General features: G+C 36.6%; 1 protein-coding gene across 1 annotated transcript; it reads right to left on the bottom strand.

Moving 5' to 3' along the window:
• Positions 1-9,899: 9,899 nt before the first annotated feature.
• On the bottom strand, positions 9,900-11,476 carry LOC111149304 (C-X-C motif chemokine ligand 11). The gene is made up of 4 exons (XM_022506294.1): positions 11,320-11,476; positions 10,622-10,748; positions 10,437-10,509; positions 9,900-10,204 (listed from the first exon to the last, which is right to left on the bottom strand). The coding sequence occupies exons 1-4, from the start codon at positions 11,474-11,476 to the stop codon at positions 10,163-10,165; spliced, it is 399 nt and encodes a 132-aa protein (XP_022362002.1). The 3' UTR covers positions 9,900-10,162.
• Between the last annotated feature and the right edge of the window lie 8,891 nt (positions 11,477-20,367).

Raw genomic sequence — 20,367 nt, 5'->3', positions numbered from 1 at the left:
GAGGGCATAACTTTCCTTTTCACAGATTTCTTGTTTGTTTGTTTTTTGTTTGTGTGTGTGTGTGGTTTTTTTTTTCCCCCAGGTAGGCTCCATGCCCAGTGTAGAGCCCAGCACAGGGCTTGAATTCACAACCCTGAGATCAAGACTTGAGCTGAGATCAAGAGTTGGTTACTTAACCTACTGAGCCACCCAGGCACCCCTCCCTTTCATAGTTTTGATTGAACTCCTACAAGATTCCCTTAGCTGCCAAATACTTTTAAATTTTTGATAAATTTCATCGTTCACAGCCAGTCTGAACCAAGTGCAGAGTGGGTGGTAGACCCTTAAAATCATCATGATTGGGAGAACCGAGAATAGCTTCTGTTTGGATCCATTTTAGACCATACAGTGTTCTGCTTTCTTCAGTTTATGGGATGATGGTATGGGCTAGGCATCTAGAGATACAGTGTACAGTGGTGTCTCTCACTTGCTCTGTGATCTTAGATGTTAGCTGTGTCTGTGCTTCAGTTTTCTTATATTTAGATGCTCATTGTAACACCTAATCCATCTACCTTTAAGGTTGTTCTAAAAGATGAACAGAGTATTAGAAGGGTATTTTAACAAATCTAAATGAATTTTTTACCAGCCGGCATTTTCACAAATATAGCCAGCTCTCTGGCCAGATTTTAGTTTTTCTCCTCCGGGCAACAAATAGTATTTTCTCTCTGGATGGGGAAGTTATTTGTGTTATCAGATGTTTCTGTTACTCAATAGCCGTAGGTTTGAGTCTCTGGGTAGAGCTGAGGGTTGGAATCATGCAGTATTTACTCTTAGGAAAGGCCTTGTTTAGATAACTTGGCTTAGCTATGATAAAGTATATTGGGAATTTACAAAATAAGACGATGATGCCGTTTTTCACTTCATTTTCATTGTGCTATAACTCCTAGCCTGAAAAATAAAACAAAAAAGAAGAGAAATCCATAAGAATTGGAAAGGAAGAAATAAAACTTTGTAGAGATCATCTACATAGAAAACCCAAAAGAATTTACTAAGTGTTAAAGTAATATCAGAATTGATCAGAGTAGATAGCTAGAAGATCAGTGTATCATGTTTTCTACATCAGTAACAAATAATTAAAATGTCATTTTAAAAGAAAAAAGTTATAGTAGCAACAATAGGTATTTAAAAACATGAAATAATCAGGAATAAAACCGACAAAAGACAAGCAAGACTTGTTTGTTTATAGGAAATGTAGATGAATTTTTCTAAAATCGCATCAAGTAAAATAGTGTTGAGATTAAATACAGAGTGATTACTCTTTTATAAAGTTCAGTATAACTAAAGTTTAATATTTTGTTTAGGTATGTTTATAGAAATCTTTTTTAAAAATGAGAGAGCAGTGGTTGCATAACAATATGAATGTAGTTAATGCCACTGAACTATAAGCTTGAAAATGATAAAGGTAGCAAAATGTTATGTTTCTTTTACCACAGCTTAAAAAACAAGGGTATAATTAACACAGAACTCGGGATATTTATTATATCCTGAGTTGGAGGAGACAAGGAAACATGACAGGGAAGGAACATAGTTATACCTTTTTTTTTTTTTTTTTTAAAGATTTTATTTATTTATTTGACAGAGAGAGATCACAAGTAGACGGAGAGGCAGGCAGAGAGAGAGAGAGAGGAGGAAGCAGGCTTCTTGCTGAGCAGAGAGCCCGATGTGGGACTCGATCCCAGGACCCTGAGATCATGACCTGAGCCGAAGGCAGCAGCTTAACCCACTGAGCCACCCAGGCATCCCTATACCTTTATTTTAAGTGATTGTGAATGTTCTCATGAATTCATGGGTCTTCATGGTATTACAAACATATATATGTGTGTATATGCGTGCAGGGATCAGAGAAGACAATGTATGTATCATCAACTAAAATGATGATTAATCCAATCTATACACCTGAGATTCATTAAAAAATTAATTTACCATAAAGTCCTCACTTCAGGGAAATAGTTTTAGATCCTTTATTTCTCCTTTGAAGAGGAGCCAAAGAAATGTGGCATAATTATGCCACTACTTTTCTGAGTCATTTTATATCTTAAGCATTGGGGAGTTTCCAAGAATCTCTGATAAATTATGGCAATATTTTGGTTTAGTAGAGTGATTGTTGTGTTCAAATTAACATCCTATCTGGAGAGGGTCATTGAGTTGTTAATCCAGACATCAAAGAACTGAAGAGGGAGAGATGGAAAGACTATGATTAGTAAAGTAAACTGAATAAATGTGCTGGTGTGAGATAAAATTAGGGGATAGGCGAAGAAGACAGAAGGTGGGAATTGGTTTCCTTTTTGATTCCCTTTCCCCTCTCTCTCTTTCTCTCTTGTGTCTCTATTTTTTTTTAAGCCTTTTCTATATTTTTCTCTTTAACTTCTTTCATTTTTCTCTTTTTCTCTGTCTCTTTTTCTTCATAGCTCTAGAAGGCTGGAAGACAGTGGTTTAAGATATACTGGTGAATCCCAATACAGGGGCTCTGTAGTTTTGCATGGTTCCTAATATAAGAAAACTGAAGGATGGCTGATTTTTGTAGTAACTGCCTGAATAAACTACTCAGTGTTAGAATTTATTTTATTAATAATATACCCAAATTAATACCATATGTTTTATGCTAAGCTATGCTATTTTTTTTTGGAATTTTTTTTTATTGTGTTATGTTAGTCACCATAAAATACACCGTTAGTTTTTGATGCAGTGTTCCAGGGTTCATTGTTTATATACAACACCCAGTGTTCCATGCTATACGTGCCCTCCTTAGTGCCCACCACCAGGCTCACCCATCCCGCATACCCTCCTCCCCTCTAAAACCCTCAGTTTGTTTCTCAGAGTCCACAGCCTCTTATGGTTTGTCTCCCCCTCTGATTTCCCCCAATTTCCTTCTCCTAATGTCCTCCATGTTATTCCTTACGCTCCACAAGTAAGTGAAACCATATGATAATTGACTTTCTCTGCTTGACTTAGTTCACTCAGCATAATCTCCTCCAGTCCCATTCATGTTGATGCAAAAGTTGGGTATTCATCCTTTCTGACTGCTGAATAATATTCCATTGTATATATGGACCATATCTTCTTTATCCATTCAAGGGTTGAAGGGCGTCTTAGCTCTTTCCACAGTTTGGCTATTGTGGACATTGCTGCTATGAACATTGGGGTACAGATGGCATCTGTATCTTTGGGTAAATACCCAGTAGTGCAATTGCCGGGTCATAGGGTAGCTCTGTTTTTAATTTTTTGAGGAATCTCCACACTGTTTTCCAAAGTGACTGCACCAACTTGCATTCCCACCAACAGTGTAAGAGGGTTCCCCCTTCTCCACATCTTCTTCAACATTTGTTGTTCCTGTCCTGTTAATTTTTGCCATTCTAACTGGTGTAAGGTGGCTGTGCTGTTTTTTAAAGATTTCATATTTAATCTTAAATTTATCACATTTAGTCTTAATGATCACTTTATAAGGTGTACAAGTATCCCTTGTATTTTGGAAGCTTGTGTTACACCACTTTTTCTTTCTTTCTTTTTTTTTTTAAAGATTTTATTTAGTTGAGCAAGAGAGAGCAAGCATGTACGATTGGGGGGAGGGGCAGAGGGACAAACAGAGCCAGACAGGCATGGTTCCATCCCAGGAGTCTGAGATCATGAACTGAATTGAAGTTGGACACTTAACCATCTGAGCCACCCAGGTGCTGCATGCCACTTCTTAACAAAAGACACATTAGTATCTGTTTTTGAGAACTGAAAGGAATCCAAAGAGGATTTTAGCTTTTATGGAAAAAAGTGAAAAGTGAAAGGGTGTTCAGCGTTTTGTTTTGCAGAGCTGTTATAAAGACAGTGCACACCTGGATACTTTATTCAGAAGGCAGTGAGAAGGTGTTGGAAGATTTTTTTTAAAGATTTTATTTATTTGACAGAGATCACAAGTAGCAGAGAGGCAGGCAGAGAGAGAGGGGGAAGCAGGCTCCCTGCTGAGCAGAGAGCATGATGTGGGGCTTGATCCCAGGACCCTGAGATCATGACCTGAGCTGAAGGCAGAGGTTTAACCCACTGAGCCACCCAGGTGCCCCAGGTTGAAAGATTTTAAAAGGAAAATACCAGCTTTGCATTTTAGAAGGTATCAGAGAAAACCAGAACTGAACAACATTTAAAGCAGTAAAAACATATAATAAAGAAAATATTAATTCTATGTGGATATATTTAGTACATACTCAATAACCAAACATAATTATAATCTTTTTAGTACTATTATGCAAAATTATCCCATCTATTTATAAGCTCCTTTTAGTTAATTAGAGGAAACAGTTCTGAATTTCTAAATCACTGTAAATATTTGGTATCTCAGGTTATATATAGTTAAAACTCAACCTACAGGGGTGCCTGGGTGGCTCAGTTGGTTAAGCATCTGCCTTTGGCTCAGGTCATCATCCTGGAGTCCCAGGATCAACCCCCAAGTCCACTCCCTACTCAGTGGGGAGTCTGCTTCTCCTGCTCCCTCTGTCCTTCCCCCTGCTCCTCCTCTCTCGCTCTCTCTCTCTCTCTCTGTCCTCAAATAAATAACATCTTTAAATATATATATTCCAACCTATAGTTTTCTTCTCTAAACCATATCTTCCCCTGATCTCCCTATTTGTGTTAGTGACAGTATTAATCTTTTAAACATCAAAATCTCAGTTTTTCCTGATTCCCTGCTTTGCTTTCATTTCAGATTCAGATCCTTAGCTTTTTCCTTGATTCCTTTCCTCAGCTTCAGCCTTCACATCTAATCTGTCACTAAGTCTTAATGATTTTCTTTCAGCAATGTAATTTTGTCATATTTCTGTTTTCACCCTTATTACTTCAGTTTAGCCCTTATTTTTTCTATCATGATAAAGCACACATAAAGGTTAACATTTTAACCACTTAAAAGTATACAATTCAGTGGCTTTAAGCGCACTCACAGTGTTATACAATCATCACTATTCTCTAAAGTTCTAAACCTTTTTTACTACCCAGACAGAAACTCTGTACCCATTTAGCAGTCCCTTCTCATTATCTTCTCTCAGCCCCTGACAACCACTAATCTGTTTCCATTTCTATGGATTTGCCTATTCTAGATAATTCATATAAATGGAATCATACATATATTACCTTTTGTGTTTGGTTCTTTTCCTTAGCATCTTCTCCCACCCACCCCAGAGTTTTTGTTTATTTTAGAGAGAGAGTGAGAGAGACAAACAGCACAAGTGGCGGAGTGGGGGTTAGGGAGAGAGACAAGCAGACTTCATGCTGAGCGTGTGGAGCCCAAGCCAAAATTAAGAGTTGAACAGTTAACTGACTGAGCCACCCAGGAGCCCCTTAGCGTCTTATTTTTGGGGTTAATCTGTATTGTAGCCTATGTCAGTATTTCGTTTCTTTTTAATGGCTAAATAATATTCTATTGTGAATATACACCACATTTTCTTTATCCATTTATCGTTTGATGGATATTTGGGTGTTTCTGCATTTCAGCTATTGTGAGTAGTGCTGTCTGAACATTTGTGTGCAAGTTTTTGTTTGAATAACTGTTTTCATTTCTTTTAGTTACATACCCAGGAGTGGGATTGGTGGGTTGTATGGTAATGCTGTTCAAATTACTCCCCTTACTTTTCAAACCGGTGTTACCGGAAATGTGGGACAATATCGGGGGGGCTCACTGATAGTAACATGTAATATTAGTTTAGTCAGTCTCATTGTAATTTTAGTACCCCTTGTTAAATCATGGAAAGTCCCAATTTGGTATTAGTATGGCTTTCAACCACCTTATCAACAATGTTCATCTCTGTTTGACAGAGAAGGCCTGAGGTTTTGAAATTTGGCACACAATAACATCTAGCTGGAATTTAGTATTTTTTCATTGTGTTTCCTTTTATTGTTACATTTTATTTCTACAGCAGGTGACACTGATTTCACATACAGCAGTGAAAATTTGCCTTTTAATGTAAATGTAAGTAAAATAAAGGCGATACACAGATTTGACAAAATATAATGAAGATGGATCAGAAAATGTGGTAAAAAGTTATGAAGATGATATTAGAATCACATGAAGTTTAGGAAATACAGACTTGAATTATGAAAAAATATTTTTTTCCCAGTCTTTCCCAATTCCAGTCAACCTTGTGTCCTATTCCCAGAATAATTTAGAATAACTGGATGGCTCAATCTCCTATTCTTGAACATTTCTTGAATCTCCACTTTATATAAAGAGTAAAACTCAAGGTTGTTTAGATGGACTTTTGAAGTCCTTTGTACCTTCACTTCAAACCAGTTAGTTTCTGTTGCCAGTCATTCTATTCTCAAATATTTTGAAAGTCTCATGTGCCCGGCACTTTACTGTGGATTAGGACTAAAATGGCTTTCTTATTGAGTTTATACTTGTGGGAGGGAGAGTAGATATAAAGCAGAGGAAGAATTTTTACAGTTATAGTTGCAATAAATAGTGTAATAGAAAAAAGACAGTGTTATGAAAAGAAATAAATAGGATATCTAGTCTGAGATTGAAGGGGTGGTTTCACGCATGACATCCTGTTGAAAATGTCATTTAAGCTGAGATCTAAGTGATTGGTAGGCATTAGTTTAGTGAAAAAATAAGCAGAAGGAATAGTATTTGCAAAGGTACTGAGGTGGGAAGAATCTTAGCTCAAGTTTATTTATTTTTTAATATGCTTATTTTGCCATGAAGACATTTAAATATATGTTATCTACTCAGTAATAATTGAGTAGATTATTGCTGGTCTATACTATTTTTCTAAAAGAACCAAATTTATCATGTAGTTCTAACTCAATGAATTTTTAAAGATATTATTAAAAAAGGAAATGACTGCCAATAGTAAAATACTAGATCCAGGTCTTAAAACCATCCTAGGTATTTATATAGAAGTCTCATTTCAGTATGGAAGTTGATGTAAGTTAGTGATATATAAAATATATATTTACGCTGTATGTCTATACTATGTCTTTATACTATATATATCTATATTATACTATAATTTGTGATATAAATTATATAGGTTTATATACAAATACCTTGGATAATAGTTGACATCTCATTATTGCTTATAGGCACCAGTCAGAAAGCCAGTCAGTAAGAGGGCCTGTTTGGAGCCAGATACCCTGCTCTGCTATTTACTTATCTGTCGGTTCTCTGATCTGCTTTATGGCTGGCTCTGATATCAATGGAAAAGATGCACAAATGATATGTTAAAATTGCTTTTTAAGAAAAGATTTTATTCATTTGCGAAAGAGATTGAGAGCACAAGCATGGGGAGAGGCAGAGGGAGAAGACTCCCCACCGAGCTGGGAGCCCAGTGCGGGGCTTGATCCTAAGACCTGGAGATTATGAACTGAGCCAAAGGCAGATGTCCAACCATTTGAACCATGTAGGTGCCCCTCTTTTTTGTTTTTAAATAAACAAATATCTAGGTATCTGTATAAAGTGCTAAATCAGCTAAGATTTTTGGTTACATACAGAGAAACCAACACTGACTGGTTAGCTTCAAAAGAAAAGGAATTTAATTGTTAGTTGAAGAATCTGTAGGAAGACTGAAGAATCAGGCTTAGAAAATGGAAAAAAACCCAAGAGAGCTAGGTTACCAGAAGGACTAGCCATAGTCATGCTACAGGAATATGTGTTAGGAAGCCACAAACCTAAGATTTATATTACTACTACTGCCACTTTAAATACTTTTTTTTTTTTTTTTTTTTACTGATAACATCTTTGTAGTGCCAGCTGGAGTTCAAAGTCTAGGTAGGGTAGGAGTGATCATGCTAAGACGTTGCTCTGGCTGCCTGGGAGGATCTCCTTCCTTTGGTTTTTCTCTTTTGACCTCCAACCCGGATTCCCATAATAAGGGATTTTCCCTGAGTAAGAGGGGTTTTGGACCTAGGAAGACCCCCTTTAAAAAAAAAGACCACTGTCTTTCACAGTTACCCATTAAAATATATTTCTAAACAATTCTGTGTGATGACAGGTAGCTGTTTATTTCTTGAAATACAATTAAAATTGTTAAAGGCATCTCAATTTTTAGAAAGCATATTGTTTCTGTTTTAAGAAAATTTGTGATATTTTACTACAAGAAAATGATTTTGATTTTTTTCAAGTTAAAATTATCTCGATAACACCAAATTTCATGGTGTAGGCATGACTAAAAAGTAGATTATGTGTTTATGTAAGAAAAAGAATCCTGGAGTACAGATCTTTAACCTCTTTGGTTAGGTTTATTCCTAAAGATCTTACGGTTTTTGGTGCAATTGTAAATGGGATTGATATTCTAATTTCCCTTTCTGCTGTTTTATTATTGGTGTATAGAAATGCAACAAAAAATTTCTGTATATTGATTTTATTCCCTGTGAATTCACTGAATATGTGTATCAATTTTAGCAATTTTTTGGTGAAGTCTTTCAGGTTTTCTATATAGAGTATCATGTCCTCTGCAAATAGTCAAAGTTTGGCTTCCTCCTTGCCAATTTGGATTCCTTTTATTTCTTTTTGTTGTCTTACTGCTGTGGCTAACATTTCCAGGACGATGTTATATAGTAGTGGTGAGAGTGTATATCCCTGGCTTGTTCCTACCACAGAGGAAAAGTTCTTAGTTCTTACCCATTGAGGATGATATTAGCCATAGGTTTTTTTGTATATTGCCTTCATTATGTTGAAGTATGTCCTACTAATCCTACTTTGTTGAGGGTTTTTATCATGAATGGATGTTATACTTCGTCAAATGCCAAATTTTGGAAAGAGCCTAAATATCCACTGATTATTGAAAGTATAAAGAAGATGTGATGTATACACACACACACACACACACACACACACACACACACACACAGTGAAATACTGTGATATATATATATAATGAAATACTACTCAGCCATAAAAAAGAATGAAATCTTGCCATTTGCAATGACTCAGATGGAGCTAGAAAGTATTATTACACTAAGTGAAATAAGTCAGTCAGAAAAAGACAAGTACCATAAATTCCACTTATACGTAGAACTTAAGAAACAAAACAGATGAACATGGGGGAAAAAAGACAAACCAAGAAACAAAGTCTTAACCATAGAGAACAAACTGATAGTTACCAAGGGGAGGTAGGTGGGAGGAAAAATGGGTTAAATAGGTGATGGGGATTAAGGAGGATACTTATGAGCACCCAGGTGTTGTATGTAAGTGTTGAATCCACCTGAATTCTACACCTGAAACTAATATCACACTGTATATTAACTATAACTGGAATTTAAATTAAAAAAAGAAAACCCCAGAAAGAGGTGATTGCCAGACATATGCATATATTCAAAATTCAACATTTTTTGGTAGACAAAAGTGTTTTATATTTAAGTTAAAATGTATCCAAATTATTGCTACAATTTTTAAGTATATATAAAACCAAAATGCACAGTAAACACACATATCCTTATTGCACATCTCAATGAAAGGAGTGCATGGGTGGCTCAGTTGGTTGAGTGTCCGACTCTTGGTCTCAGCTCAAGTCTTGATCTCAGAGTTGGGAATTCAAGCCCTGTGTTAGGCTCCCAGTGTGGAGCTGACTTAAAAAATAAATAAATAAAACCAAGCCTCCACAACAAAATCTCAATGAAAAAAAAGTTGCTAAAAAAAGTAAAATTAAGGCCAGAAATACTAATTCAGTTATGAAATATTTATAGTCTTATCTGTTTCCTTAGCTTATAATTTATTTCATAGTACATTTCATGAATTACAGCCTTTTTATAAAATGGTAATATATATAAGAACATATATGTGCTGTGATTTTGGGGAAAAATGTGGATTTGCATTAAAAATTATTTGGGGAATATTTATTACGCACATGGATACATTCAACTCATACAGTCTCGACTCCAGCAATAATGTCAATATCGCCATTGTAAGTGAAGGTTGTAATATGGCAGGATAGATCCAGTACAAACACATAACTTCTAGATACAGAAATATTGTCTTGGACATAAAAGAATAGTTCTAACAGATTTCTGGGGTTTGCTGAGATAGAAGTGAATGAATGTACTTTACAACGGGCAGGAAGAAAATCCGTTTCTTACTGTGGAATTCTTATCACTTTAGTTGTCACAGTTAAACTTGTTCTAGGTTTTAAAATCCTCTTTCCCCAGGACTTCATACATTTTGATGTTTTAAAAAATTCATTCTTTGAATTTTCTGAAATGAGAAAATGAGAGGTTTTTTTGGCATTGTGCTGTTCTTGTTTCCCGGTGATTAAGTTGACATGTAAAAACCTCTGGCAGAAAAGGAAAGTTAGTGAAATCAAAGCCCTCTTATCAAAATGCTTCGCACAAAATCCTAGCAGAACAATCTTTCTTCAAGTCTGTTTTCTCAAAAGATCTGTCTTGGTTAAAATTAATTATAAAATACCAGTAATCTGATACGTTACCTTGATGATAATGCTTGCTTGCTTCGATTTGAGATTTAGGCATCTTTGTCCTTTATGTGCTTTAAGGTTGATACTGTTAAGGGAAGACCCAAAATAGTTTCAAATTTTGGTTGGAAAAACATAAGCAAAACGAAAACATAAAAAAGCTTCCCACCACTGTCGTCTTTAGCAAGTTCATTCCTTACATCACTTCTATTTTGTCACAGCTGTTACTCGGGTAAATTATGGTTGCTTTCTCAATATCTGCCACTTTCACTGCTTTTACTCCAGGGCCTATGCAAAGACAGCGTCCCCCCTTGAACATGGGGAAACCTAGAACAGATCACAGCATCAGTTACTAATACTTCCGATTGCAACAGATGATTGTAGTTTATAATTCTGGTGAAGGTGAGCAGGGTTCTCATTAAGGATAAAGATAGCAATCTGTCAGATAGCACTTGACACTGCCGTTACTGGGAAAGGAACATAAGTAACACGTTGATTCTCTCTTTAAATTTGTAAACCGCTAAAGAATAAAAGGAAGCATGAAAAGTTATTGGAGATTAAGATAATTTTCCTCGTTTCCATGCTCAAGAATATATCCAGAAACCTAATTATATTATCTCACATAAAATCTTCTTAACAGACATTTAAAACTATTGCTAAAGGCTCTTGCCAGATATTGTAGCCAAATCAAAAACTCCATGAAGTTTATCAATTCCAGTTTCAATAATCACTTCTAGTACCTTAAACACTTCAAACACTGTCTGTCAAAGCAGTAGTAACTTCTAATGTGTGAGATTAAATAAAAATTTACTAAATCTTTTAAGAAAAGATGGAAACAAAGACATTTGAAGCATTAGAAAATGAATTTATAAGCTAAGAAATAAAAGTTACCATATACCTTCAACAACTGTAGCACAGACTATCACAGTCAAGGCTATAACCATGCCCTTCACACTCATGTTTGTCTTTCCCGGCTGTTGCTGCTGCTTCAGTGTTGATACTCTTCTTGGAGGGAGTAGAAACGCTGAATGTGAAAGAAGGTTCTTGACTGGCATATGTAAGGCATTTTTATATACCTACAGTCCTCTTAAGACAACAGGAATTCCCCTTCTTGAGTCATGCTCTTTTGCTTCCAAGAGTTTCTATTTTGTTCTCATCTACATGACACTGTCCTTTCCTGTTTGTTACAGTGCTGCATTAGGAATGTGAAAGCACTTTGTAAAGAGCAAAGAGCTATATAAACGTAGAATAAGGTACACCCAAATGGGAACCAGTCTTCTCAAAGCAGCATTTCCTAGAAATGTATTTCATTATGGGATTGACCATGGGCAATGAATTCTGATTGCCATTCATTCATTCTTTCTTTTTCTTTCTTTTGTTTTTTTTGCCATTCATTCTTTCATTCAGGAAGATTGTCTTCCTACTCTGTTCACCCTCCATCCTTCACATCAGTATAAACAAAACATTTTGTTACCAAAATTTTTTATTTTTTATTAACATATAATGTATTATTAGCCCCAGGGGTACAGGTCTGTGAATCACCAGGTTTAGACACTTCACAGCACTCAACATAGCACATACCTTTCCCAATGTCCATAACCCCACCACCCTCTCCCTACCCCCCTCACCCCAGCAACCCTCAGTTTGTTTTGTGAGATTAAGAGACTCTTATGGTTTGTCTCCCTCCCGATGCCATCCTGTTTCATTTATTCTTTTCCTACCCCCCAATACCCCCATGTTGCCTCTCAACTTCCTCGTATCAGGGAGATCATATGATAATTATCTTTCTCTAATTGACTTATTTTGCTAAGCATAATACCCTCTGGTTCCATCTGCGTCATCGCAAATGGCAAGATTTCATTTCTTTTGATGGCTGCATAGTATTCCATTGCATATATATACACCACATCTTCTTTATCCATTCGTCTGTTGATGGACATCTAGGTTCTTTCCATAGTTTGGCTATTGTGGACATTGCTGCTATAAACACTCGGGTGCACGTGTCCCTTCGGATCACTACATTTGGATCTTTAGGCTAAATACCCGGTACTGCGACTGCTGGGTCATAGGGTAGCTTTATTTTCAACTTTTTTTTTTTTTTTTTAAGATTTTACTTATTTACCCGACAGAGAGAGATCACAAGTAGACAGAGAGGCAGGCAGAGAGAGAGGGAAGCAGGCTCCCTGCTGAGCAGAGAGCCCGATGCGGGACTCGATCCCAGGACCCTGAGATCACGACCTGAGCCAAAGGCAGCGGCTCAACCCACTGATCCACCCAGGCACCCCAATTTTCAACTTTTTGAGGAACCTCCATATGGTTTCCCAGAGTGGCTGCACCAGCTTGCATTCCCACCAACAGTGTAGGAGGGTTCTCCTTTCTCTGCATCCTTGCCAGCATCTGTCATTTCCTGACTTGTTAATTTAGGCATTCTGACTGGTGTGAAGTGATATCTCATTGTGGTTTTGATTTATATTTCCCTGATGCCAACTGATGTGGAGCATTTTTTCATGTGTCTGTTGGCCATCTGGATGTCTTCTTTGCAGAAATGTCTGTTCATGTCCTCTGCCCATTTCTTGATTGGATCATTTCTTCTTTGGATGTTGAGTTTGTTAAGTTCTTTATAGATTTTGGATAGTAGGCCTTTATCTGATATGTCATTTGCAAATATCTTCTCCCATTCTGTCAGTTGTCTTTTGGTTTTGTTAACCGTTTCCTTTGCTGTGCAAAAGCTTTTGATCTTGATGAAGTCCCAGTAGTTCACTTTTGCCCTTGCTTCCCTTGCCTTTGGCGATGTTCCTAGGAAGATGTTGCTATGGCTGAGGTCAAAGAGGTTGTTGCCTGTGTTCTCCTCAAGGATTTTGATGTATTTCTATCTCACATTGAGGTCCTTCATCCATTTTGAGTCTGGTGTAAGGAAATGGTCCAATTTCATTTTTTTGCATGTGGCTTTCCAATTTTCTCAGTGACATTTGTTGAAGAGTCTGTCTTTTTTCCATTGGACATTCTTTCCTGCTTTGTCAAAGATTAGTTGACCATAGAGTTGAGGGTCTATTTCTGGGCTCTCAATTCTGTTCCATTGATCTATGTGTCTGTTTTTGTGCCAGTACCATACTGTCTTGATGACAGCTTTGTACTAGAGCTTGAAGTCTGAAACTGTGATGCCACCAACTTTGGCTTTCTTTTTCAGTATTCCTCTGGCTATTCGAGGTCTTTTCTGGTTCCATATAAATTTTAGGATTATTTGTTCCATTTCTTTGAAAAAAATGGATGGGATTTTGATAGGGATTGCATTAAATGTGTAGATTGCTTTAGGTAGCATAGACATTTTCACAATATTTGTTCTTCCAATCCATGAGCATGGAACATTTTTCCATTTCTTTGTGTCTTCCTCAATTTCTTTCAAGAGTACTTTATAGTTTTCTGAGTATAGATTCTTTGCCTCTTTGGTTAGGTTTATTCCTAGGTATCTTATGGTTTTGGGTGCAGTTGTAAATGGGATTGACTCCTTAATTTCTCTTTCTTCTGCCTTGTTGTTGGTGTATAGAAATGCAACTGATTTCTGTGCATTGATTTTATATCCTGACACCTTACTGAATTCCTGTACAAGTTCTAGCAGATTTGGACTGGAGTCTTTTGGGTTTTGCACATAAAGTAACATATCTGCAAAGAGTGAGAGTTTGACGACGATTTTGCTGATTTGGATGCCTTTAATTTCTTTTTGTTTGTCTGATTGCTGAGGCTAGGACTTCTAGTACTACGTTGAATAGCAGTGGTGATAATGGACATCCCTGCCGTGTTCCTGACCTTAGCGGAAAAGCTCTGAGTTTTTCTCCATTGAGAATGATATTCGCCAGAAGTTTTTCGTAGATGGCTTTGATGATATTGAGGTATGTACCCTCCATCCCTACACTTTGCAGAGTTTTGATCAGGAAAGGATGCTGTACTTTGTCAAATGCTTTTTCAGCATCTATTGAGAGTATCATATGGTTCTTGCTCTTTCTTTTCTTAATGTATTGTATCACATTGATTGATTTGTGGATGTTGAACCAACCTTGCAGCCCTGGAATAAATCCCACTTGGTCATTGTGAATAATCTTTTTAATGTACTGTTGGATCCTATTGGCTAGTATTTTGGTGAGAATTTTTGCATCTGTGTTCATCAAGGATATTGGTCTGTAATTCTCTTTTTTTATGGGATCCTTGTCTGGTTTTGGGATCAAGGTAATGCTGGCCTCATAAAATGAGTTTGGAAGTTTTCCTTCCATTTTCATTTTTTGGAACAGTTTCAGGAGAATAGGAATTAATTCCTTTTAAAAAAGATGTTGTTTATTTATTTGACAGAGATCACAAGTAGGCAGAGAGGCAGGCAGAGAGAGAGAGGGGGGAAGCAGGCTCCCTGCTGAGCAGAGAGCCCAATATGGGACTCGATCCCAGGACCCTGAGATCTTGACCTGAGCCGAAGGCAGAGGCTTAACCCACTGAGCCACCCAGGTGCCCCATGGAATTAATTCTTCTTTAAATGTTTGGTAGAATTCCCCTGGGAAGCCATCTGGCCCTGTGCTCTTGTTTGGAGATTTTGATGACTGTTTCAATCTCATTAGTGGTTATGGGTCTGTTCAGGTTTTCTGTTTCTTCCTGGTTCAGTTTTGGTCGTTTATATGTCCCTAGCAATGTATTCATTTCTTCCAGATTGTCAAATTTGCTGGGTAGAGTTGCTCATATTATGTTCTTTAATTGTTTGTATTTCTTTGATGTTGGTTGTGATCTCTCCTCTTTTATTCATGATTTTATTTATGTGGGTCCTTTCTCTTTTCTTTTTGAAAGTCTGGCCAGTGGTTTATCAATCTTATTCTTTCAGAGAACTAGCTCCTCATTTTGTTGATTTGTTCTATTGTTTTTTTGGTTTCTATTTCATTTATTTCTGCTCTGATCTTTATTATTTCTCTTCTCCTGCTGGGTTTAGGCTTTTTTTGTTGTTCTTTCTCGAGCTCTTTTAGGTGTAGGGTTAGGTTGTGTATTTGAGAACTTTCTTGTTTCTTGAGAAAGGCTTGCATTGCTATATATTTTCCTCTCAGGACTGTCTTTGCTGTGTCCCACAGATTTTGAACTGTTGTGTTTTCATTATCATTTGTTTCCATGAATTTTTTCAATTCTTCTTTAATTTCCTGGTTGACCCATTCATTCTTTAGAAGGATGCTCTTTAGTCTCCCATGTATTTCAGTTCTTTTCAAATTTCCTCTTGTGGTTGAGTTCTAGCTTCAGAGCATTGTGGTCTGAAAATATGCAGGGAATGATTCCAATCTTTTGATACTAGTTGAGACCTGATTTATGGCCCGGGATGTGGTCTATTCTGGAGAATGTTCCATGTGCACTAGAGAAGAATGTATATTCTGTTGTTATCCAGGTAAGAATAAATGAAGGAGCAAATAAAATATGAAAAGGGTGGCAAAGACCCCAGGAAAATGTGCTTTAACAAAATCAGAAGAGACCCCAAATTGTAGGGGGAAGTAAGGGGTAAAAAGTTCAGGAAATAAAAATTAAAAAAAGAAAAAATAAAGAAAAAATATAAAAAAGAAAAAATATATATTAGACTGGTGCATAGAACAGAGTAACCCTCTTAATTTTGGGAGTATTTCGGTCTCTTAGAAGAAACTAACTCCCCAAATTTTAAAAAATCAAAAATACACACACACACACACCCCCAAATAATAAGGGTAAACACGATGAAGGGATGAAATATGATGAAAGAAATTTTTTTTAAATTTCTAAAAAAAGGATTGATAAGATAAGTTGGTTGGGAGAATAAAGAAAAAGGAAGTGGAGAGAATTTGCTTATGCCGGAGACTAGAACAAAGGCCTGTGCTGGATTTAGGGTATATTTTGATCTGTTAGCCCAAGTTGAATCCCAAATTTTTTTAGAAGAAGAAATCCTCTGTGTATACAAAAAATAAAGTTAGATACAATGAAGGATAAAATATGTCTATAATAATGAGGGTTCAAAAAGATTTTTTTAATGAAATGTGTTGTTAAGATAAACTAGTTAAAAAATGTTAAAAGAGGAAAGAGTTAAAAATTTTAGCATAAGAAAAAAATAAAATTAAAAAAAAATTAACTTTGCAAGACTAAAGAATCATGGGTAGAAAGCCATGAATTCCATGCTTTGCTTTCTCCTCCTCTGGAATTCCGCTGTTCTCCTTGGTAAGTGAACTGGGTGTTGGCTGGGTTTCTTGCTGATCTTCTTAGGGAGGGCCCTGCCGTAGTGATTCTCAAATGTCTTTGCTTGAGGTGGAATTGCACCGCCATTACCCTGGGCCAGACTAAGTAATTGGCTTGGGTTGGCTTTCAGGGGCTTTTGTTCCCTGAATGCTTTCCGTAGAGTTCCTGAGGACAGGCACGAAAATGGCGGCCTCCCAATCTCTGGCCCGAGCAGCCGAGAGTTCAGAGTTCCACTCCTCAGTGCTCCCTTGGAGAAAAGCGCTCAATCCCTCCCATCTCCCTGGTCTCCAGCCATGCTCTGAGCTCACCTAGCCTGTGACCAAGCGTCTCTGTTTCTGGCACACAGCCCTGTCTAAAGTCTCCAAACCCAGCAGATCCCTGCGCTCTTCCAGGGGTCTCCCTGGACCTTGTTGGTTCCCTGCTGAAAGAGCAGTGGCCTGACTGTGCCGCAGATCACAGTTTAAGGTAACCCCAAGCTGAGAGCTCACTCCTCGGCTCAGTGTCTGTATACGGCTTCCCTGCTCTAATACCTGTGAGCTCTGCAACTCTCAGACACCTTCTGTCACCCCACGGGACCTGAGACCACGCTGTCCCCGCATGAGCTTCACTCCAGCTTAGCTTCTGGAGCAATGTCCCTCCATGGAGCAGAGTTTTAAAAGTTCATATTTTGTGCTCCGTTGCTCTGCCGCTTACCGGGAGCCGGCCCCTCCTGCCGCGGTCTATCTTCCCCGTTGCTTTGGATTCACTTCTGTACAGGTTCTGCCTTTCAGAAAGTGGTCGATTTTCTGTTTCTAGAATTGCTGCTGCTCTTCTCTTCAATCTCCTGTTGGATTTGCAGGTGTTCACAATGGATTGATAAGCTATCTAGCTGATCTCCTGCTACCTGATGTGATCTCAGCTGCTACTCCTCCGTCATCTTGGCTCCTCTCCCTGAAAGAACATTCTTAAACAGTTTTTATCACCTTTTGCTTTTAAGTCCAAACTGTTAATATCTAAGGCCTACATTATTTGACATGAAATGACTTTTATTTAACCTTATTTATATTTATGCTGACTATAATTGTATATCTAAGTCTCCCTGTAATTCTGTATTTAATATCTATTTATTTTTGTATGATTAACAGTTTTTATGTTATTTAGTGTATAAAGTTGTATGACTTGTGGATTTTTAAAAAATCTTTTCTTCTCACGTAATGTTTTTACATCTTGGGTTCTACTTTAATGTAACCATTATTTTCTTTTTATGTATCTTTACCTTTTCCACTCAATCTTTCTCGACCTATTTGTTTTAAATGAGCCATGTGCAGATACTTTAAATGTATCTAAAGGATGCTTAATGGGTGAATTTACTTACAGAGTAATTGGTAATTAGTAAACCTTTAAAAATGCTTTCTTGCTATTTTCTGTTTTCTTTTTTTTTTTAAATTCCAATATAGTTAATATACAGTATTCCGTTAGTTTCAGGTGTACAATCTAGTGATTAAAAAAGGTGAGCCTGGTGGTGGGTATCAAGAAGGGCATGTACTGCATGGAGCACTGGGTGTGGTGCATAAACAGTGAGTCTTGCAACACTGAAAAAGTAAAATTAAATTAAAAAAAAGATGTACATTATTTAGTGCTCATCATGATAAATGTATTCTTGATCTTTCTTCACCTATTTCACCTGTTCCCCCAGTCACCTCCTCTCTGGGGTCAGCATCAGTTTGTTCCCTGTTGGCAAGGGTCAGTTTTTTGGTTTGTCTCTTTTTTCCTTTATTCTTTTTTTTTTTTTTTTTTTTGGCTTGTTTCTTGAATTCCACATATGAGTAAGACCATATGGTTTTATGGTCTCTAAATGACTTATTTTGTTTAGTAATATACTCTAGATCCATCCAAGTTTTGTAAATGGCAAGATTTCTTTCTTTATGGTGGAGTAATATTTCATTGTATGTATATGTGTGTGTATATATCTATATATCTACATATATAGATATATACACACACCTCATCTTTATACGTTCACTTATGGATGGACACTTGGGCTGTTTCCATGATTTGTCTGTTGTGAATCAACTTGTAATAAACATAAGGGTGCATATATCCTTTTGAATTTGCATTTTCATATTCTTTGCTTAAATACCCAGTAGTGTGATTACTAGATTATATGGTAGTTATATTTTTAACTTTTGGAGGAACCTACATACTTTTTCCCACAGGGACTCTAGCAGTTGGTATACCTAGATTCCTTTTTCACTTTAAATTAAATGTCTTTTCTTGAACATTTTTCTTACGTGACTTGAAAGAAATGCATTGTTTTATGTTTTGCTAGTAATCCATAAAGCTTTTTTTTTTTTAATCTAACATTTTCCCTTTGTTTACATCAACCATGAGTAGTATCTTCTGGTTCTTTCTTTTGTAAGATGAGAAAATCACTGTAACTATCACACATTTCCTCCTATTTCCATCTTCTTTTGTATAATCTGGGATATATAGGTAGTCTGCTCTTCTTGGATGATTATTTTATATTATTTAACTATCCTTTTGAGAATTAACATTTAAATTTTATCCTGAAATCATGTATTTAATTACACATATTCCACATTTAAATTCTTTTAACAACCTAAAGTTTTTAAAACCTTAGATTTTCACAATCTTGCTTTTTAATTGAGATATAATTTAGATACCAAGAATTTTACACTTTTAAAATATGCATTTAAATGTGTGTGTGTTTTTTTTTTTTAAGCCAGATACATGCATGAGCTCGGGGAGGGGAGGTGGCAGGCAGAGGGAGAGGGAGAATCTTAAGCACACTCCATGCCCAGTGTGGAGCCCAATATGGGACTAGAACTCACCTCCCTGAGTTTAAATCAAGAGTTGGACTTTGAACTGATTGAGCTACCCAGGTGCTCCAGTTCAGTGGTTTTTTTTAGTAAAGTTGCAAAATACCTGATTCCAAAAACCTTATTTTCATTCCAGTATAGTTAGCATACAGTGTTGTGTTAGTTCCAGGTGTACAATACAATGATTCAGTAATTCTGTATATTACTTATTGCTCATCAAGATAAGTTTACTCTTAACCCTCTTTACGTGTTTCACCCATCCACCCACCCACCTCGTCTCTGGTAGCTGTCTGTTCTCTATAGTTAAAAGTTTTGTTCTCTATAGTTAAAATGTTCTCTATCGTTAAAAGTTCTGTTCTCTATAGTTAAAAGTCTGGTTTTTTCGCATTGTCTCTTCCTTGGTTTGTATCTAAAATTCCACATGAGTGAAATCATATGGTATTTGTCTTTCTTTGACTTCTTTTGCTTAACATTATACACTCTGGGTCCGTCCATGTTGTTGCAAATGGCAAGATTTCATTCTTTTTTATGGATAAGTAATACTCTGTTGTATATAAATACCACATCATCTTTATCCATTCATGTATGGATGGACACTTGGACTCCATTCATAATTTGGCTATTGTAAATAATGCTGCAATAAACAGGGGTGCACATATCCTTTTGAATTATTGTTTTCATATTCTTTGTGTAAATACCCAGTAATGTGATTACTGGATCATATGGTAGTTCTATTTTTAATATTTTGAGGAACCACCATACTTTTTTCCACAGGGGCTGGACCAGATTGCTTTCCTACCAACAGTACATGGAAGTTTCTTTTCCTCTATATCCTCGCCAACATTTATTGTTTCTTGTGTTTTTTATTTTGGCCATTCTGACAGTTGTGAAGTGATATCTCATTGTGGTTT

The sequence above is a fragment of the Enhydra lutris genome, unplaced genomic scaffold, assembly GCF_002288905.1.
Source record: "Enhydra lutris kenyoni isolate GAN:26980312 unplaced genomic scaffold, ASM228890v2 scaffoldscaffold21, whole genome shotgun sequence".
Classification (NCBI taxonomy): domain Eukaryota; kingdom Metazoa; phylum Chordata; class Mammalia; order Carnivora; family Mustelidae; genus Enhydra; species Enhydra lutris.
Note: the sequence above shows the minus strand (reverse complement) of the source record. Positions and strands in the feature narration are given on the sequence as shown.